Source organism: Macadamia integrifolia, unplaced genomic scaffold, assembly GCF_013358625.1.
Source record: "Macadamia integrifolia cultivar HAES 741 unplaced genomic scaffold, SCU_Mint_v3 scaffold1316, whole genome shotgun sequence".
Classification (NCBI taxonomy): domain Eukaryota; kingdom Viridiplantae; phylum Streptophyta; class Magnoliopsida; order Proteales; family Proteaceae; genus Macadamia; species Macadamia integrifolia.
In genome coordinates, this window is record NW_024868157.1 from 59,871 (window position 1) to 82,367 (window position 22,497).

General features: G+C 41.4%; 1 protein-coding gene across 4 annotated transcripts in view; it reads right to left on the reverse strand.

Moving 5' to 3' along the window:
- Positions 1–1,535: 1,535 nt before the first annotated feature.
- Positions 1,536–22,497, reverse strand: part of LOC122063411 (homogentisate phytyltransferase 1, chloroplastic-like) — an 80,211-nt gene continuing 59,249 nt past the window's right edge. For 3 of the 4 annotated variants that reach the window (XM_042627118.1, XM_042627116.1, XM_042627117.1), the window contains exons 6-12: positions 20,141–20,230; positions 4,736–4,837; positions 4,507–4,602; positions 3,208–3,279; positions 2,985–3,080; positions 2,093–2,197; positions 1,536–1,937 (exon numbers count right to left, since the gene is read on the reverse strand). In XM_042627118.1, the coding sequence (XP_042483052.1) occupies positions 1,896–1,937; positions 2,093–2,197; positions 2,985–3,080; positions 3,208–3,279; positions 4,507–4,602; positions 4,736–4,837; positions 20,141–20,230 (603 nt within the window). In that variant the 3' untranslated portion in view covers positions 1,536–1,895. The remainder of the gene's footprint in view (positions 1,938–2,092; positions 2,198–2,984; positions 3,081–3,207; positions 3,280–4,506; positions 4,603–4,735; positions 4,838–20,140; positions 20,231–22,497) is intronic. The other variant, XM_042627119.1, reaches the window with a different exon arrangement.

Here is a 22,497-nt window from a genome sequence, read left to right on the forward strand (position 1 = left end):
GAAGGTTTGATTTCCAAGTGGATAATCTTTTATTGATTCCTAGTCACACAATTTTGAAGGCTCAAGACACGAGATCTGGGATGAAGAAGGTTAGTCCCCATATAGACAACATCCTTACTCATTTCCTTAATACCAAGGAGAGAGAGTATAGACGTGTTTATCAAACTGGGAACATTACTACTGAAAAATATTCCACTTTTAGAAAAATGAACATGTTGCACAAAAACCGCCTTAATGATCAAAAGGTCGTCCGAAGTAGCACGACAGAAAATAAAAAGATCATCTGCAAAAAGAAGGTGAGAGATCTTAAGGGCTCTGCGGTCTATCTTAATTCCTTTGAACAAATTAAGATCCATATAAATTGAGAGAAGGCGAGAGAGATCATCTGCAAAAAGAAGGTGAGAGATCTCAAGGGCCTTGTGGACTATCTTGATTCCTTTGAACAAATTAAGATTCATATAAATTGAAAGAAGGCGAGAGAGACCTTCCATTGCACAAATAAACAGACAAGGGCTCCAAAGGGCAACCCTGCCTAATCCCACGAGAAAGTTCAGCCGGATTAAAGGAAGAGCCCTCAATTTAATAGAATAAGAGACCAATGACATTTAGATAATATATCAAGTCACACCAGACCTTTCCAAAGCCAACGAATTCAAAGATAGTCTTGATAAGGCCCCATTCAAGTCTATCATATGCTTTGACCATATCAATCTTTGTAGCTACAAAATCTAGCTTACATTTTTTTTTTTTTTTTCTTTTTCAGAAAATGAAATATCTAATGGGAATGATTTTATTGGGGATATTGCAAATACTAATTGGGCGAAATTTTTCAACCCATGAAGCATTTTCCATTTCTGGGATAAGATAGATCAATGTATTGTTAGTTCCACAGGGAAGAGAGAAATTTGTAAAGTCGTGAACAATTTGGCAAACATCAATTCCAACTAGGTCCCAAAATTTCTGATAGAAGCAAGCTTGGAATCCATCGATTCTAGAGCCTTGTAAGAGCCAAATGAGAAAATATTTTTAATTTTTGACTCTCTGGTATAGAGCATAAAGAGGTAGCACAATCCATCGAGAGGATTCTAGGGAAAGGGTATTGTTCTTTGTTCATCTTTTTGTCCAATCAAATTGTTGTTGGATGTAAAGTAGTAGAGTGAAGCGATTGTGGTGGCGGTGAAGCCACGATCTCTCTCTCTCTCTCTCACACACACACACACACGTCTCTTTTTATCTGCTTCTATTTTTCTGTTAAATGCCCAGAGGCCCCAGCCTACAGTGTTTGACAAAATTAGAAAATGGATCCAAAACAGAGACACACCGGGTGTTTTATATAGTGAACAATCACATTGAAAATTTTCATGAAATCTAAGAAACAAACATTGGAAAATTTTCAACCTCTGAAATTTTACATGTAAAGTGTTCTCATATAAATTTTTTCGCCTGTAAAATCTTACACCGGAACAAACAGAGCCGTAAAAATGTTAACAGATCACAACAGATTCCCATTCAGACATCCAAATTCTTTGGAAGGATTTGAATTCTAATAGGAGTTAAAACTTTTCATTAAGTTAACAGGAAAATTGTAAGTGAACCATTCCTGAAATTCTTAGTAACTTCAACTAACTCTTAAGATACTTCCTGCAAGGATTTTTTCTTTTTTTGGGTGGAGGGGTGTGGTGGGGCGGTAGGGGGGAGAGGAAGTGGTCTGTGGATTACAAAGTGTCATTTGGCATGGAAGCATATAAAAAAATAAGCTAAGAGATTTCATTTATAATTTTTCCGTTCTTGACAGTTTCACTCACACGGGGCTCCCAAATCTGCTGAAAATAATGAAATTGTGAACACGAGCCACTTTTTAATCCATTTCTGGTCATCATCTCCGCATGTTATCTTCACCTCACCAGTGGAATGAGCAAGTACTCCACATAAAAGAGCTGAAATAATTTCAGAAAGAAAATCTGTAAGGCCAAATAAGCAAAAAAAAACTATTGATAATGCCACCATCCCTTCTCTATTGAATAAAAAACTATGGCTCATAGTAATCAACTTTTGACACAGCTTCTATAGCTCCACAAAAGTTGCAATTTACCTTCCAAATAAACATATAAAAGGATGTTATTGCAGCTTTGCTACTCAGATCAAGAGATTTTGCACGGCTCCAGAGAATGGAAGCTAAAATGACATGACCCAGAACCTATAGCAGGGAAAAGAATGGTTTAGATGCCACAAAACTGGTAATGAATTTATTTATTCAGCCAAAACAAAAAAAAAAACAAAAAACTGAAGTGAGGAAAACAAGTTGACTCAAAGTCAGCTGGGCCATGACCAAAACTTAGTATTGTTACAAATTACGACAACAACATGATATCAGTTTCAAACTCTAAACTTAAAAAAATCTCACAAAAAAAAATTAAAGGGAGGTGGGATCAGCTAGTGTAACGTAGGGCAACAGTCACTGTTAGGCCTAGCAGAACAGGCAGTATACCCAGGTTACCAAACTGCCAGACAATTAGGTTCCACCTCTATAAATTTTCTGAATCCAAGTGGACTAAGGCAGCACAAAGCTAGCTAAGAGTAATTATCAAAAAGTCAAGGTTTTCAAGACAGTTTCATGGATGAAAATAAGAGGGAACAATACATGGTTGTCTAAATGACTGGAAAGGGCCACTGAATTTGACAAGAGGACAGTTCAGGAGGTACTATTTTTAACCAAGGATTAGGATCAGTCACATGGTCCACATCATCCCTCAATGTATCTCAAATCATGCTGCCTATTGTGCCTCATGCAATGCCTAGCAAAGGCCATCATGATAAGGTTTTGCATAAATTATGTTAAAATGACATTCATACTAAGTCGAGTCCAAGACAAATTTTCTTATTAATCTGACTTCAAATTAGGTCACATCTGAATTGTTGATTTGAACCCCCATAGACGCAACCATGCAACTTCATAAGCTTCAATAGAAAAGCAAGAATATTACTGTTAAGAGTTTGCTCCAAAGGAAGGATGATGCAGCTCCAACAAACACAGCCACCACATAAGCCATCTCAAGGAGGTATATACAAATCCAAAATACCTGTTCAAAAAAAATTTGACACAGTTAAAAGCTAATAAAATGGGAGATCCTACCATGCTAAGACTTGCATAGATTTCCTAAAGAACAAATAAATAAATGTGAAACAAATAATTTTTTGAAGACTAACCCGCTTTTGACCCAGACGAACACTAAAAGATTGGATGCCAAAAATCCTGTCCCCATCAATATCTGGTATATCCTACAGAAAAGTCCAGTAAAAGCTGAATTTGGAATAGCTATATCACAGAAAGTTGGGGAGAGGGGAAAGTTAAATTATTTTTTCCCTTTTCCCTTTGTGATAATGGAAGTTACATGGTTAATACAGCATTTTCTTTCATTTTAAATGAACCAAAAAATCCTCTGTTAATATTCTGGATGTGTGAAGACAGGGCTCTGTTGAGATACAGCATTCTCTTATCTATCAATTCCGCTTCTATTTCTTGTTTTTCATCATACTTAGTGACAGTTTTTTTAATCATTGCATGTAGCTTTTTAGGTATTATCAGGACCAGAAATTTATCTTTCACAGAAATCCACCACAATAACGGTTTGCATAAGTGAAAAGTGTATATGCACAGTTTGTCTGTATGTGGATGAGCCCATAACTCTAGTCAACATCCAATGCATGGACTTTCTTAGAGGACTGCACAAATCATGTTTTTCCCGTTCGGAAACAATGTACATGTAATAGGTTGTCAGTATCCCAATTGCAATTCATTTGGCTGTGATCTCCTTGGCGGAACTGCTGCACACATGCTCAACTAAACTCAGCCTTATCCCCAACTAAACGGGGCCGGCTACATTGATTTTTTGTCTCGAATCAACTCTATTCAAAGCCATAATTGTTACCAGTCCTAAATTATGCATATCTCCTCTCCACCACTTCTCCTAGAATCATTTTAGGCCAAACCCCGACTCTTTTAGCTCCTTAAATAAATCACCCCTCCATACTAAAGCATTCACAGGCCTCTGTTGCACTTGTCCATGCGACCTCAAACTACTCTCAAAACCATCCTTATGTTATGGATGGCTAAATTTTCTCAACTGTAAATTAGAACTTGGAAATATAAGTGACGATTAAAAAGAACAGAGACCCAAACTATGTAAGTTGACCAAGAACATGAAAGCTTCTATCAGAAAGAAAGCAAAAGCTTCTTTCCAAAAACACATGTTGTGACATTTGACCTAACCAGCAGTGTAAGAGATGAACACTTTGGTATGTACTCTCCCCCCAACCCATCTGCCCAAAAGAAAGATTTTACAATCATGTATAAAAATACTCACATCTCTAGTCAAATCAGAACTTTAGTCCCATTTTAGAAAGTACTCTGAAATTCATGTTTTTTGAAATTTCATAATTAGCAGCTTCATATTAGTCCTCAGTGGCAATTACCTGTCTAATAAATGGAAAACATAAGACCTTTACCTTGAACATTGCAATAACAAGTGAGAAGAAACTCATGAATGATGTTGCAAATATCAAAGGCCTTGTAAGGATGGCTGGTCTCCTGAAAACAAAGGTCTGGACAAATTTTATATGTAAAACATTGTGTAATGCTCAAAATGTTTAGTGCAAAAGGGTATATATAAGAATATATATATCATGGAATATGTAGCTAATGGCCTCAGGAATGAAAAACTAAAAATATACATACTTCCATGTGCAGAAAAAATGCAAGTTGAACAATTACAGCCCGAACAGCAAGGATGCACATTGCCGCAACAAATGCAAACCTCTTCCATCTCAATAATGGTATCTACAACAGATTTCAAAGACCACCAATTTAGAACAACAAAAACTACTTTTGGTAGCACTACCAGGTGTACATATCATAAAATAGAACCACGAGCGAAACTTGTCCATAAAGTTGCTTCCGTGACAAAAAGCTGCCCAAGACAGACTACTTTCCGGGAATGCACAGAAAGAAAGATGTAAACAAATCCACGTAAGTCTAAAATAAAATTAACCAAACTACCTTCTTATATAGGCTAACCAGAACAATTCTTTTACAAGATAGTCTAATTAGAAACACAGTTACACTTTTCACTACTGTTTGAGTGACTCAGCAATCAGGAGAGATAGATTGAAATTTTTAACAGTGATTGATAAGGGTTTTAAATTTTAAGTGGTAAAGGAAAAATGAGGGTTTCATTGAAGGATTTATCTTTATCTTCTAGATTATATAGGATAATTGAGTCAGGAATGAAAACAGTAATCAGGTAGAGTGTCCAAGCACTTGAGAGAAGAGTCGGGAAATGAAAGGTAATCTCATTTAGCAGTTTCGCACATAGGGCAGTTATGATGAGGCGTTATAAATATAAGTAATCAGAGAGAAGAGTGCACCTCCAGCCAGACCATGACAAGTTCAGGCCCTAGTAAAAACAGGTATTATTCGCATATAATATGCAAACCATACCAAAGGTTTGAGGAAAAAAAAATGTATTTTACATAGATTTACAAAGATACAGAAAAAGTGTCTTTATAAAGACACACTTCATACTTATTATCCAAAAAAAGAGAAAAAGAAGAAGATAACAACTAAAATCCAAACCAAAAATCCCTTCTCCTTCATGCATTACACTGAAACCCTTAACCTTTTCTGTTACATTTTACTTTTGTCAAGGTGAGAAGGCAACCCAAGGCGGTGGAGGGCTGCCTAAGTGCTTAGATGACAAGGTGCCCACCTAGCAGTTGCCTAGGCATCCAAGGTGAGCTTGTGTTATTTATTTATTTTTTTATTATTTCCCTCTCATTTCTAACATTATTTAGTATGGTATATATACCCTCTATCATAAAAAATCAACATTAAGCCACATCAAGTCATCAAAAATCACCACGAACCTACACCCCTCCTTCTCGTGAACCCCTCTTCCCCAGCTGCTGCCACCGTCGGGCCTGCAACCTTACTGGTGCCCCCTGTCAGCGCCTACACCTCCCTTTCTCCATCTTCACCTCCACCCACTCCCTCCTCTCCTCCCAAATCATGGTCCAATGTCATGCGCTTCTCCCCTCCCTCTCCCAAATCTGGCCACTCCCTCTCCTTCATACCCCCATCCCTGCTTGATGGCTTCTTTGTTGGCCTTTGTCCACCGGGACTGCTGGACCCTGAAATTTTCAAATGGCGCAATTGTCATTGCCAATTCCTCAGTGCTCGCCCCCTTTTCCACATTGTCCAGTCCTCCTGTGCAAAACAGTGGAAGCTTTGTGGCCCCATCTCCTCCGTTGTCCTCCACAATGGCATTTTCATTTCCAATCTTTCTGCTAATGAAGGTAGGGTCACCGCCCTAGAGGGTAGCCCATGGTTTGTTGGCAGGAAGCTTATTTACCTTCGTCCCTGGGACCAATATACTTCTCTATCTAAGATTGATCTTTGTTCCATCCCCATCTGGGCTTCCCTCCCTTGCCTTCCCCTCCACTTTGGGTGTCCCATTGGCATGGTTTAAAGTATCTCTGATACCGATACAATACCCTCCGATACGTATTTTAAATTTAGCTGACTGATACGATACATGGAATTTTCAAAATCCTTTCATATCAATATATATCCTACGATACATATGCATCAATACACCACTGATACACATCGATACGATACGATATGTACCGATACGACTCTATGAAAAATATAAATCGAGGTGAAATGTATGTTTCGGTATGTATCAGTATGTATCAATCGGTATGTATTGGTGAGTATCAGTACGTATCGATGAATATCGGTATGTATCGATCGGTACGTATCGGTATGTACTGATACAGTGCGCCACAGTTATATAATGGCCAAAATGGGTAATTTTTCAGAAAACACGATTTTTTGAGGGGTTTTTGTTCCAAAGTTGTTGCTAGCCATATTTCCCTCAAACTAAAATAGAAATCAAGGTTGAAAACAAGGATTTTACATTTATGGGACAACTACAAACCTTGAATTCTTAGTGCGATACCTCAATTTAGTGTTTATGCATAATACACGTTATCAATAGCTTTTTTTTACAAATTCTTTATGTAAAAGTGTTTAAAAAAATGTTTCCTATCCATTTATGTATCTTTAGCGTATCTTAGAGTATCTCCGATATGATACGATACACTCCGATACGTATCTTAATTTTGGCCGACCGATGCGGAGACCGATACTGATACTTTAATCCTTGCCCATTAGGCGTAATATCGTCGGGTCTCTTCTCGGCAAGCTGCTTTTTTCAGACCTCAGAACAAAAATCATGGATCGTCTGGCTTTCGTCAAGATATGCATCGAAGTTTCTTCGAAGCATCTGCTCCCTTCCTCTGTCACCATCTCTAATGATGAGGGCTTCTCCTTCGCTCAAGAAGTAAAGTACAACTGGGTTCCTCCACAATGTATCACCTGAAAAATATATTTGGGCATTACACCGCCTCTTGTGAAAAAAATGAAAGAAATAGAAAAAGGAAAAGATATAAAAAAGAATTTGGAAATGAAGTATTGGCAAGAATCCTCTCCCCGACGATGCCTCCTCTGATTTGGATGCCAGAGATGGCCCTTTACTTGGAGAAGCCTTTGCCCCCCTAAACGTGGCCGGAAAACCTCTTGCTGGAAACCCTGAAGGAATCACAGCTTGATGGCTAAGCCGCTTGATGCCGACAGTAGACCCTCTCCCTTGGACCCTTCGAACCAGAGATTCTTCCTGCCTTCTCAGAATCACTACGGCTGCCTCCTGGATCTCTCAAGCTTTGAGGAAGACACCGACCCCTCCAGCTCTCCATTTTGTCACTCTCCTTGAGCTCCCCATGTCTTTCCCTCTTTCGATGATACCGTCCGTCTCTTGCCGCCCCTTTGCTGCCCTTTTCCTCCTTCTAGCCCTGTTGTCATTAACGCCTCTGCTCCGTCTACTTACCAATTCTCCTCTACCACCCCTCTTTACCCTCCACTGTAATATCCTCTTTCTTCCTCTCTTGCCCTCTACATCGAAATGCCACCTCATCCCCAATCCTTACCACTCCTATTGGGCCTGAGCCCTCTTCTCCTGGGCCTAATCCCCTTGGTCGAGCGAAGCCACCTCCATTGTTATGGGCTTAGTTCTCCACTATGGGCATGGTCCTTTGCTTTTACCCTTGTGTGCTCAGCCCTTATTCCCTGGGCTTCAGCCTGGATCTGTTGCCCCCTCCCTTATTCAACCTCGCCAACCCATAAGTTCCCCGCCTTGTGCCTAGTTCAGATGCCCTTCAACCATCGCTGGGTCTCTCTCGAATTTTCATTTGCTTGCACTCCTTTGCCGCTAGTACTGGCTCCACTAGCACCAGTACTGCTCCCTCCTGCAGCCCTGCCAGCTCAACCTTGGAAGTTTCAACTCTGAGTCTCCTCTCGTTCTTGGCCAAGCCTATCTATTTCGTGATTGTTGGCACCATTCAACATGGTCCACTGCCCTGATCCTCAACACCTCTTGGACACCCTTGTGTCCAACCTAAGCTCCCAGCCTAACCAGCCCACCTCGGAAGGTGCTCCATCATCTCTCTGGTCTGCTTAGGCAATTCCTGAGCCAGGGCTAGATGCCTTCTACATCCCATCCCCCCTTGGCATCTCCGTCCAAAGCTCCCAGCACTGTTTCTTATTCGTACACTCTAGCCTCAACTACTGACCTTTGCCCCCCTCTCCCCCTTCCTCCTATAACCACCAAAAGGAAACTTCGACCAACCAGACCGTCCAGTCTCCTTAAGTCTTCGGCTACTCCCTCTAAGCCTTTGCCATCCCACACCCCTCTTACCTCTCCTCTTAAGGAATACCATAGAAGGCATAATTCCAAAAATGCATCTAAGCTTTCCAAATCTTCTCTCGGCTCTCCCAAGCCTTTGGTGCCCCCCTTCCCCTCCCAAGTGATCCCTTGGACCATATAGAATGTCTGAGGTCTCAACTCCTCGGCTAAACACGCCTCCATTCGTCCCTCATCAAATCCTCCAAATATGCCCTGTGTTGTCTCCTCGAGACCCAAGTGTTAGAGCCTAATGCCTCCCGCATCATAGCTTCAATTGTCCCCGTGGTCTTTCCCTTTCCAACTATTCCTGTAACCACAATGGCAAGATTTGGATTCACTGGAACCAGCTCCTAATCAACATTTCAACCATCTCCTTCTCCCCCCAATTCATTAACCTTTCCATCTCTTCCCCCTAAGGGTCCTTCCCTCCCTCCACCTTCACCATAATTTATGCCCTAAATAGAGCTCCTGATAGGTTCTCTCTGGAATGATCTTAGATCCATAGCCCCTTCTGTTGGCTCCCTCCAGTGGGGTATGGGAGGAGATTTCAATGTGGTCAGAGCTAGTCATGAAAAGGTTGGTGGTGAGCCCACTGACAGTTCCTTTGTTGATGCCTTCAATGACTGTATTGATGACATAGCTATGAATGACCTTAGATGGTCTGGAGCTAAGTTCACCTGGCAGAATCGTAGACTTGGCTTAGCTCGGATTACTTGTAAGCTGGATGGAGTCCTATAAATGAAGCCTGGCTTGAGTCTTTTCCTTCCTACCATGCCATCTTTGACCTCCCCGATATCTCTGATCACTCCCCCATCTCTCTCCTTGTTCACCCAATCACCTCCTTTGCCCCTAAGCCCTTTAAGTACTTTAATATGTGGTCCCTCCACCAAGATTTCATTCTCATTGTCCAGGAAGCCTGAGCCATCCCTGTTCAAGCCTTCTCTTCCCCCTCATAGCTTTTGCTAGGAGGCTTCGAAATGTCAAATCTGCCCTTAAGCAATGGAACTCTGCCACTTTCGGAAATATAACCACTAGAGTTTCCATCTTCCGGGATAAGCTTAGCCTCATCCAATCTAAGCTCCAAAAATGACCTCCATAGCATTTCTATGGCCAAAGAAGAGAAAGCTACCTCCTCTGAGCTCTTCTCCCTTTTTGCCTAGGAAGAAAGTTTTCTTAAGAAAAAATCCAGAATCTGTAATACCCTAATCTGATTTTTTATACCCCCACCTATGAATAGGTAAGATAACAGAGCAGAGAAGGCCAATGCTAGCATGGTTGGCCGTTGTGGAGTGCCAAGAAGGCAGAAGTAACCCACATGTTCCTGTTCAGCCAGCCAATATCACTGGGGAACTCATCAGGGGGTGTGGACAAAGAGGTAAATTTAATTATGAGATTAAGTATAGGAGAATAGGGTAGATAGGCCAAGGGGACCACATTTTCTGCCAAACCAGCAGGTACAAACTGGCTAGCCGGTTGGACTGGCAGAATGCCGATTTTTGGCTTTTTGCAATATGGAGACCACACCTCTACTGTGTAAATCCCCATCATACGCCTATGGTAATAGGCCTATTTGAGGTACCAAATGCATATTTTATAATTATAAATAAAAAGAAGAAATTAAATTTACAAATTAATTACATAATGGGCTAATTGGGTTATATATAAGGAATTTAATAGGGGCCAGCCAAGCAGACCCTTAAGTATGTTTGGGCTGCCCTATATAAGACCTTAGGGCTGAGAATTCACCCTTCTAAAATCGTTTGCTGCAACAGTAAAAGAAAGAAGGAAATGAGAAGAAGAAGAAGAAATGATAAGGAAAGGAAGGAAGAAGAGGAGATTTCAAGAGAGCTCTTGCACCTAAGGCTATTACTGGACCATTGTTGTCCACAGCTGAGAGCCACTGCTCATTTCAGTAGAGAAAATTTTGGTAGTTTCATTAACTGGGTAGTTAGGGTTAGGAATTTTAGCAAGTTAAGGACTGCAATCAAGTCCATAAGAGAACTGAATTACTACCCTATATAAGAAACCCTAATTTCAGTAAAGGTTCAGAGATTTTAATTGAATGAAACCCATCCCTGTGAACCCTGGAACATAGGGTTTTCACTACCTAGGTGAAATTCTATGCAATCAGAGTTGGAATAGGGCTAATCAATTAGGAAATTCTGCCAGAATTTTATTCAATTTCAGAATTTGGAATTTATAAGAATTGATTTGAATTCCTTTTTGAAGCTTGTTGCCAAGCTTGATTAGGGTTGGATACAAATTTCATTACTGTAAACCTATTAATCAGACCCTAATTAGGTGATTAAATTTGGGGGAAAATGTGTTCAGGTTTCAAATTCATATTAAATTCTGAAATTTTATAAGAATTAGGGACTAGAATTGGTAAGAATTTGTCCCTGCAAACCCTAAAGCATAGGGTTTCTATTATTTCAGTGGAATTTTGGGCAATTGAGACTGAATTGGGGCTAATTAGGTGAAATTTAGCAAAGTCCTAGTACAAAATTTCATATTAGGTTTGATTCCTATGATGAGTTAATCAATTCAGCTCCTAATGGTGTTATTTAAATTTAATTGAGAAGGGATTCAATTTTATGGTCTTAAAAATTGAATTCCATCCTTAATTTATGCAGAAAACTTGGAATAGGGATCCAATTCTGCAAAATGGAGGAAGTACCTGTGAAACCCTAGATTTTCTGTGAAGTTGAAATTGTCTAACCTAATCCCAGTAATTGGGTCACACAAATGGGTTATAAGAAACCTATTTTGTGAATTGAAACCCTATAAGACCAATTCGGACTATGGAAGGGGGACAGGAATCCAAACTAGCCAAGGTAGAGTTCAGCAGAAGGCTGGCAGGATCAAAATTCTGCAGAAAACAGGATACCAGCAGGTCCCGACCGGTCATCCGGTTGCTGCCAAGGCAACCTTCCAGTTAGGGTTCCAGTGGCCAAAATTGCTTACACCATGGTCAGCAGTCCTTGAATCCTATTTTGGGAGCTGTGTACATAAGATTCTAATTGAATTGGAGCCCATGGAAGTAGAATACAGTGTTTGGAATTCGAAAATCCTGAGTGGACTGTTGGTATGATTAGGATACCCCTACCCAAGTGTGGGACCCACTAGTGGTTCCCTACATGTAACCCCAATAGTAAAGAAAGCTGGGAAAACCTAAACTGTGCAGTGAAGAATAGTCAAATGCCCAACTAAATTTGGGAATTGGGATAATATACCTAGGCAAGCTGGGGTAGGATTGTAAGATTTATTCTAAAAATAATTGTTTAATTATCTGTGAAATAGGAAATATAAATTGCGGGGAGGAATATATTTGAATCGGGGAACCCGGATTTCAGGAAATTGGACACCAAGGTGAGTGGGTGCCTTGACTTATTTTATAGAGTGTTTATTATTTAAAATCTTGCCTGTAATTCATGCATTTTGTGGTGTGCACATAATTATCGCTATTGCTACTGACACTGCCCGGTGGAACGGGAAGCCGGAACAGGTAAGACAGGTAAGATGGGACACTAATAGGTGCCCAATGGTTACTGTATGCATGTTGTGAATGGTTGACGATTGAATAAGCATCATGTAGAAATTGTGGGATAGGTTATCACCATTCGAGTGCTTCAACCCCTTGTCAGTAGGGGGATAGGTACTAACTAATCCTGACCCGTGGATGCTTGATCAGCAATACACTTCCGTGGTATGATGTACTATGCCTAGAGACGGATAGCAGTAGGGTACGATGTGCTGTACACTTGCCTGCCCAGGGTTACTAACCTAGGGGTTAGCTGGGGGACCAAGGTTCTTTCCGAGACTAGCTAACTCCTACCTACAACGAGCTTGTATCCTGAGGCCCAACGTATAGGGTAGGGAATACCACCTATATTGCGTAGCAATATGCCACTGATTTTAGACTTAGTAATGGATTAGGAAGTAGTATAAAGTAAAATGAACTCATGAGCATCATAAAAGGTGTGGAGCATGCATTGCATCATTTGTATTGTGTTTGCTTGCTTGCCCCCACCCCTTCACTGAGCATGACATGCTCACCCCTCTTATTTACTTTTTTAGATGACGAGACTGGTGTTTTGCCGACTGCCAGCTTTGATCATGAGACAGTGGCTATAGATTACTTGGCTAATCTTTCAGAGGATGAAACCGACCATGGACCCAACTGTGGATGTGACGACTGTGCCTACGTAGGCCAGTTATTCTGAGGAATAGGATAAACTATTCCTATGTCCTTTTGTGTTTATATTTCTGCTGACGCGAACTCTGATGTATATAGTCTACTTTTTATATACCGTAACTGTGTAAATATTCTCTTTGTAAGGTATATGACTTTTATCTGGATAACTATAAATATAATATATCACTTAGTGACACTGGAAATGGTGTAATATATCTCATTGATGGATTGTTTATTTTTATATGACCTCTGATCTCTAATTGAGTTGTTGTGGTGTTACGATCTGCTATAGTCTAGATCTTGGGAAAACAGGCTGACTGTATACGGTGAGGTGTCTAGTGCTGCATACCTTAGCCTATTGGAGGCAGGGTGTGACAGAATCAAATGGCTTGGGCTTGGTGATTCTAATACCTCCTACTTTCATTGGCCCCTGAAAGCTAGAACCAATGCTAATTCCATATCCAAGCTCATATCCCGTAATGGCTCCACCATTTTGAACCCTGACGACATAAAAGCTTAGGCTGCTTCCGTCTTTCAAGATCTCCACCATCCTGTCACCTCTAACCCTAGTCCTTCCATCCTCGGTGGCCTTCTCAACAAATTTGTTCCCTCCAGCCTTCTTCCCTCTCTTCAAACCATTCCTTCCAAGGAAGAAATCCTGGCGACTATCCTTACCCATAAGGCTAACAAAGCCCCGGGCCCTGACGAGTTCAGCATGGGATTCTTCTCCTCTTGCTGGAATATCATCAAGCTTGATCTCATCATTGCCATCAGGAGCCCTGGCCAAATTAAAGGGATCAACCACACCCACCTCTGTCTTATCCCTCAGAAAGACAGTGCTAAGGCCATGAATGATTTTAGGCCCATCTCTCTGTGCAACCTCATCTATAAATTCATTGCCAAAATCCTTGCTTACAGAATCTGAAAGGTCATTGATTCCCTTGTTAGTCCAAATTAATCTACCTTCATTGATGGTAGAAATAATGCTGATAACATCATTCTTTGTCATGAGATCATCCGTGGTTTTGATAGGAAATCCCACTCTACCTGCTCTACTGAAAATTGACATTCACGAAACTTTTAATACCATTAGATGGGACTTCATCTCTTCTGTTATGCTTCAAATGTCTTTCCCCCCCTCCTTCGTTCATTGGATCTATTCCTATATTTCCTCCCCTTGCTTCTATGTTCTCATCAATGGCAGCCTTGCCAGATACTTCCCCTCTTCAGTGGGTATCAGGCAAGGTTGTCCTCTCTCTCCATTTCTCTCCTTTATTGGCCTAGAGATCCTATCTCATTCGATTCAATCCTCTAATAAGCTCCACCTCATCACCCCTATCCCCAAATGTCGTGCCCTGAAGCTTACCCACCTTGCCTTTGCTGATGATCTCATGATCTTCTCTAAGGCTGACCCCTCATCCCTCTCTTCCATCATGTCCTCTCTTCATCTTTTCAAGAACCTCTCCGGCCTCCACATTAACCTCCTTAAATCTAACCTTTTCCTATCTTGAGTATCTGCTTCCTGCCAAGAGACCCTTCTTAGCATCATTGGCTTCTCCTTGGGATCTCTCCCTATTAAATATCTCGGTCTTCTCCTCATCTCCTCCAGGGTCTCTGTTCACCATTGCTTTCCCTTGCTGGACCTTATCATGAGAAAGCTCCAGCTCTGGAAGGACAAGCTTCTCTCTTATGTGGGTCGCCTCATTCTCATTCGCTCTGTCCTCCAATCCATGTATCTCTACTGGTCTAGAACCTTTCCCCTCCCATCCTCCATATCCAAATCCATCGAGCATCTCTTTTGTTCCTTCCTCTGGAAAGGCTCTACTTCTGCTAAATTTCTCCATCCCCTTTCTTAGTGTAAAGTCTGCCTGCTTAAAGCCAAAGGAGGTCTTGGGCTTCAAAGCATGAAAGAGGTCAATCTTATAGGCACCCTTAAGCTCATCTGAAAACCGCCTCTAAGCACAATAGCATTTGGGTCTCTTGGGTTTATTTCCATCTTTTAAACAATTACTCCCCTCGGACAGCCTCCATTCCATCCGATCCATCCTGGATATGAAGGAACATCCTCTCCCTTAGGCCCACTGCCCTTGAGGACATTTCCCACTCCATTAGAGACAGCTCCTCCACATCTTTCTGGCTTGACCCTTGGCATCCCTCTGGCATCCTCCTTCCTCAATTCCCTCCCAGAATCGTCTACTCCTCTGGCATCCCCAGATCTGTCAAAGTTGCCTCCATCATCTTCCATGGTCTTTGGTCCCTCCACTCTCTAATCTGTAGTCCTCTCTCCCTCCCATCCCCTGGTCATCGTGGTAGAAGAAATTCGATCATCTAGTTTCCTTCGTCCCCTGTGAAAATTCTCCTCTGCCTCTGCTTGGGACTTCAGTCGCTCACATCCCTTGGGGGAAAATCGTCTGGTTCAAAGGCCATACTCTTCGCCACAGCTTTACTATGTGGAGAGCCCTCTCGTACTGCCTTCCCAAGGTTACTGAAGCTCGTCTAAGAAAAGAGACTCATATCTCGAAGAACCAATTAGGATTTATACCAAGTGGATCCACGAAAAAAGCTATTTACCTACTAAGGAGGCTCATGGAAAGATATAGAGTATGTACAAAGGATCCTCATATGGTTTTTATTGACCTAGAAAAAGCCTATGACAGAGTTCCTAGAGAGCTAATATGGCATGTTCTTGTGAAGAGGGGTCGCATAAATATGTAGATATAATTAAAGATATGTATGAGGCATGGCGACTAGTGTGAGATCTATGGAAGGTCAAGGCAAAGAATTCCTAATTACAATTGGTTACATTAAGAATCAAACGCCTTGTGAATGTATATTTTCATGACGGCCACAGGCGAATGGGATTTGTGATTAAAACTACAAATGATCTCATCGCAAAGGATGATATTATCCGATAACTACGACTTCTCCCAGCAATGAAGTCGGATTAATTTGGACTGACGAGGGAATCGATGACTAAGGTTTGAGTTGGGCTAAAGTCTGGCAGCCTAAATCCGAAACAGGATTGGGTCTCTGCCTGATCAAGGATGTCAACTCTGCTGCTATCCTCAAATTCATCTAGAAACTCATCTCCAAGCAGCAGAGTATTTGGGTTTCCTGGGTATACTCCTGCCCCCTAAAAAACGATTCCCTTCGAACTGCCTCCCCCTCCCCTGATGCCTCTTGGATCTGGAGAAGTATTCTCAATTCTAGACCTTTAGCCCTTCCCACTCTCTTTCACTATTGGCAACCTCCTCCACCTTACTCTGGTTTGACCCTTGGCACCCTACGGGCATCCTCCTCCCTCGTGTCTCCCCTCGTATCATCGCGGCTTCAGGATCGACTTGTTCTACCACCGTTGACTCCATTCTCTCTCCTTCCGCCTGGTCCCCCCTTCCTTCCCCCCATCCCCCCCCCCGAGCATTGAGGTTTCCAGGACTCCATCATGTAGACCCCCTCCCCCTCGGGCCGCTTCTCCTTTGCCTCTGCCTAGAACTTCACCCGAACCAAAGATCCTCCTATTCCTTAGAGAAACATTGTCTGGTTCAAGGGTCACATTCCCCGCCATAGCTTCACTGCTTGGCGTGCCCTCTCCTACTATCTCCCAACACAGTCCTTCCTTAATTCCCGTCACATCCAGGTTCCCTCCGCCTGTTGTCTGTGCTAGAATGGCATTGAAGATGTTGACCATCTCTTCTTCTCTTGCCCCTTCTCTAAGCCCATTTGGAAAAAAGTCTTTCGCTCTTACTAGTCCTCCACTCGTCCCATCCTTCCTCTCTCTAGGGAATGGATTTGGGTAAACATGACATATAAAGACTCCTCTATTTGTGATACCACTGGGAAACTAGCCTTTTGTGCCACCATCAGCCATGTTTGGATGGAACGAAATCTTCGTAGATGGACCCCTAATTCCTGTTCCCTGGAAGGGATTTGGAAGGCCATATACTTTGATGTCTCATCCAAGCTTAGATATCTCCGCTAGCGTCCAGTCCATGACACCCCAAGGAACAGGCTCATTGTTGTTGCCTGGGATCTTCCTACTTCTATTATCTCCCCCCCCCCCTAATGGTTGTCTCCACTAGTTAGTTCTTTGGAGTTTTGATGCCCCCCTTGTGGGTTCAATTTTTTTTTTGCCCCCTTTCTCCTTTGTATATTCTTCTCCTTGGTAATGAATTATTTATTCATCCAAAAAAAAAAAAAACTTTAAGCCTTATTTGTTTACGCTCATCATGGATGATTTAAGAGGAGAGCATTCAAGACAAGGTCCCTTGGTGTATGCTCTTCGCCGATGATGTCGTTTTTGTGGATGAGACAAAAGCAGAGTTTAACGCTAAGTTGGAGCTATAGAGATCAACCTTGAAAACAAGAGATTTTAACATTAGTAGATTGAAGACGGAGTATATGATGCAACTTTAGTCACACTATGATGGATAACAATATGAAAAAAATTGAGAGAGATATCACAAAGTGATTATTTTAGATATCTAAGGTGAACCATAAATAAATAAGGTGATATAGAGGATGATGTTTCACTAAGGATTAAGGTGGCATGGATGAAGTGGAGAGGTGCAATAGGAGTGTTATGTGACCGACGTATTCCTTTAAAGCTTAAAAGAAAATTCTATAGGTTTGTTATATGACCGGCTATAATGTATGAAGTAATGTTGGGTTGTTAAGAAGTGTCATATAGAGAAGCTATCTATAGGAGAGACGAGGATGTTAAGATGGGTGTGTGGCAAAACTAAGAAGTATAAAGTAAGGAATGAACGTATTAGAGCTAAATTGGTAGTTACTTCAATCAATGACAAGCACTGAGAAAGTCGTTTGAGCTAGTAAGGCCATGTTCAACACGGACCTGAGCATGCCCAGTAAGGAGTGATATAATTCCAATTGAAGGAGTTAAAAGAGTTAAAGGCAGACCTAAAATGACCATAGGAGAAGTAGCGAGGAATGACATACATAGTCTAGGTCTTGTCCCACGTATAACCTCAGATAGAGCCGATTTGAGGGAAAGGATCCATGTAGTCGACCCTATTTAGCTGAGATTTTCCTAACTTGTCGGTGCTATGCTCCTTTCTTTTAACTTCCATTTTTCATTTTTCATTTCCCCTTTTCTGTTTTGCATGGATCCATTTAGCCAACCTCATTAAGTCTGGATAAAGGTTGTGTTTTTTGTTGTTTGTTGTAGTTTCTACTCATCCATCTTGTTATGGTAAAAATACACAACCATCGAGGACATTCCCAGGAGAGACCGTGCGGGCAACAGGCCTTCAAGGAAGTGAGCCCTGGTGAGGTCATCCAACAGACGTCCGAACCAAAAGCGGACCGGTTGACCCATCTTTTTGGGGGCACTTTGACGGCCGATTGGCTAAGTTAGCACTAGGACAAGGGAAGCATCACATGGACAACCCGTCACACAGTTGTATGAACTACTGGGTAAGCCCAACCGTATTGGTTCCCAACCGAACAGCTGGCTTGAAGTCTTCACTAGCTGGATGTCAGGTGGCGTAAGCGAACCCGTCGCTCAGATAGGCAACTCCGAGATCAGGTCGCACGACTCAAGATGTTCGGCATAAGATTCCTACGTGTCTCACCCATTAAGACACGTCCCAAGAAAGTTTTCCAAACCAGGCACGCGAACTAGTCCCGGTTCATAAAGGACTCAACGGAATATTGAATCTACCCCAAGAGGAAGCATATCCCTCCATATCGTCCAGGATATAGCCAATACGCAAAGCTCCCATAGCTGGGACGTCCTCCATATTAACTTTCCTATCACAACTCTTCCTCTATTCAGACTCCTACCAACACTTGGAAGCTACCAAAGTGGGACGCTCACTCGATGGCCCCCATTACCAACTATAAATACCGAGGTAACCCTCTTCCCAAGGGACCAATCTTTTTCCATTCTTACTGGAACTATCTGTTTGTTGCGAAGTCTGACTTAGGCATCGGAGACTCCCCCGCCGGATCAGCCCGGAGCTCACTCTCGTGTCTGTTCTCTTGTGCAAGACACGAAGACATCCTAGGAGCAATTTCTTGACAAAACACATCTCAACATCCATATCCTAGCTTCACTTAAGATTTTTCTATTTCAAGGTTGCACAATCTTTTCTCTATAAAGCATGGTGTCTATTCATCTTACAGCATTTTGTAAATTTTGTTTCAAATCAGATGGGATGCACCGACCACAACGCATTCCAAAAATGTCCACCCATTTCATCCACCCTGCTCTTATACAATAAGCATCATCTGCAATCTCTCTCTCGCTCTGTCATAGATGTGTCGCAACACTCACAACCATCAGTGATGTTTGATTGTCACAGGGCATACTTTTCTTGCCATGTGGCAAACTTGGATAGGCATAGGTGGGTCCAAGTTATAAAAGATCCCAAACTCATCTCACTGGTGAAATTTCATCCTGAAACAAGCATAGGAAGTGCTTAAGAAGTGAGTTTAAAGTCTTATAAAATAACAAGAATGACATTTTACTAAAATGGAATCCACAGTATTTTTGTAATTTTCTATGATTTTGAACTCACCTTTCGTGCAATCCTACTTTTGGGGGGCTAAAACTAGACCAGTATGGTGGTGCAAATTCCTCTATAACATGGTCCAACCCATATTTGTTATGTATCTGAATCATGATACATTCCACTGGCACAAACAGTGCATTTGATACAGAGGAATTACTTGCATGATAAATAGATTATCAGTGATTCTGTCCTTGGGTTAGGAATTCTTCCCCCACAAGAGAAAGTAACTTACATCATCAAATTAGATAACAGTTCACTGGAAGGAAAGGAGTAAAAAGAAAAGGGGGGGGGGGGGGAGGGGGGAAAGAAAACATGAAGCAGAAATTTAAGAATTACCTACTAAGTTTACACATTAGGGCCTACCTACAATGTGGTTAATATCTTCAACCTAATACAAGTAAATTTCCACCAAGATGTTTCTTGACCATTGCACATGTACCACACAGTTTATTCCCAAATGCTAATTACTTTAACAACTTTTCCATTTAAGTTAACTCTGCTATATTTTGTTCAAAAAATAATATTGGGGCCAAGGTTGAAGTTAGAAAATGCAATGTAAAGAAATTGTTTTGATTAGCCTGGAAAAAAAAAAGGGAGAAGAAGAAACTCACGTTGATCGAATATGCAGTTCCAAGTAAAAAGCTGATGAAAAGTGCCCAAAACAATGGCCAAGAACCAACAACATATCCAAGCCAAAAACTCTGCAAGAGAAGAGAATAGATTAATGTCAAACTTAAAACAGGTTGCACCTACATGCTACCCCATGAAAAAATCAGTACATTCTGTGTTCTGCAATGTGCATAGACAGATAAAGCCTAGTCGATGCAGATCAGCACCTAGGAAAGAACTCTAAAATGTAACGAAGAAGGAAGAAGAAGAAAATGATTTGACTCAGTTTTAACTCAGTGCTGGTACTGAGTTAACTCAGCCCTGCGATTCTTCATTGAACCAGTTCTTTTGGTTCAGAGTCTTCAGACCAAGCCCACACATTGGTGTTTTCTGGTTCTCACTAAAAACCAGTAGTAACCGTCGGCTACTTTAGGAGTAACTTTTCTTTGTAATCTAGTTAATAGGATTGAATAAAGAATAAGAGTCCCTCCGTTTTTTAAATTCCTGTTTTATTGTTTACTTGTCTAATTGGAACACTCCCATAGGTGGATTGTTAAGAAGAATTCTAGTTCCTTTTTGCTTGTCTTTTTACGTTTTCTACTTAGAAGTCAAAGCTGATCAGGAAACCCCCTTTCCAGCGACCAGAAGAGGGATCCTGAGCTATTTTTGTTTAATCATTTTAGTAAGTTGCTTCCTATTGGCTAGCAACAATCCTAATTCCAATATGATTCAGCCTTTGATGCTTCTTTTAAACATTGTAAGGGTTTCTGCCCTACCCCTTATTCAATAATGTACAGTTTCTACCAACATGGTCTGTGAGATTTAGATTTCTGGCTCTGGAATACAGTTGTTGCCTGGTGTGATGTTGAGTTGATCAGTGAGATGCCGGTTGAGCCTTGAGTGGGAAGCTCGTCTTCCCTTTATTATCTTCGTCTTCATTTTTTAGTTCCTGCAACAGAACCTTAATCTTCTGCTCATACCATAGATCAAACCATTTTTCTTGCTTAATATTTCTTAATATTTCTGAGGATTCTACTCTGACTTCAGGCCATAGAACCAAATGCTATTCTGAGTTTTTTTCTTGGTTTCTGTTGAACTGGGAAAAATATGACGTGTCAATTAATGGACACAAGCCTCTGTATTTATAATGAAATAAAACTCTAAAGGGCTCAATGGTCTGTTTGGAAATTAATCCCAAAACCCCATTATTACAATAATCCATTATTCCAACACTCCCCCTCAATTGGTGTATGGATATACATGCCCAATTTGCACAAAATAGAATAAAACATTTACTACTAAGGCCCTTTGTGAGCATATCAGCTAATTGCTCTTCACTATGCCTAAAAAGAAGACATATAAGCCCTTGCTCCAACTTCTCCTTGATGACATGTCTATCAATCTCAACATGCTTGGTATGATCATGTTGATCCGGATTATGAGCAATACTGATGGCTTACTGTCACAATATGACATCATAGGCACATGAACAGCCACAACTAAGTCTTGAAGAAGACCTCCAAGCCACAACAACCCACAAACATCATAAGCCATTGCACAGAAATCAGCTTCAGCACTAGATCTGGTAACAACTGCCTGATTCTAACTACGCCACGTAACCAGGTTGCCACCAACAAATGCACAGTGGCGTGAAGTAGATCAACAATCATCTCAAGAACCTGCCCAATCAGCATTAGTATAAGCATCTACCCTCATGTGTTATGAAGGGGAGAATAAGATACCAATCATACCATTCCCTGGAGCAGTCTTCAAATACCAAAGAATACGAAACATAACTTCCATATGAGAGGAATGAGGATCATGCATATATCAGCTCACAAGGCTCACTACATGAGCTATGTCCGGTCAAATGTGAGACAGAGAGATCAGTCCCCCAATAATCTCCGATGTCGATCCTTATCAATCGGTTCACCTTCCTTGTTCTTGAGATGGGAATTTGCCTTAATGGGTGTATCTGAAGACTTACACCCTAACATGCCAGTCTCTGAAAGAAGATCCAAGGTGTATTTCCACTAAGACAAAATAATACCCTTGGTGGATCGAGCCACCTCAATCCAAAGAAAGTACTTTAGCCTTCCAAGGTCTTTAATCTCAAACTCCTTACCTATCTTAGGCTTAAGCTTAGAGATCACAGTACTATCATCTCTAGTTTGACATTGTTGTCCACATGAACAATAAGAACAGTAAGAAGATCACCCACCCTTTTAATAAATAGGTTGTGATCAGCATAACTCTGAGAAATACCAACTGCTACCATAGCCTCGTGGAACCGACCAAACCAGGCCCTTGAGACCTTCCTTTGAGTTTCTGGGCTGGAATTACCTGGTGGGACATCCAT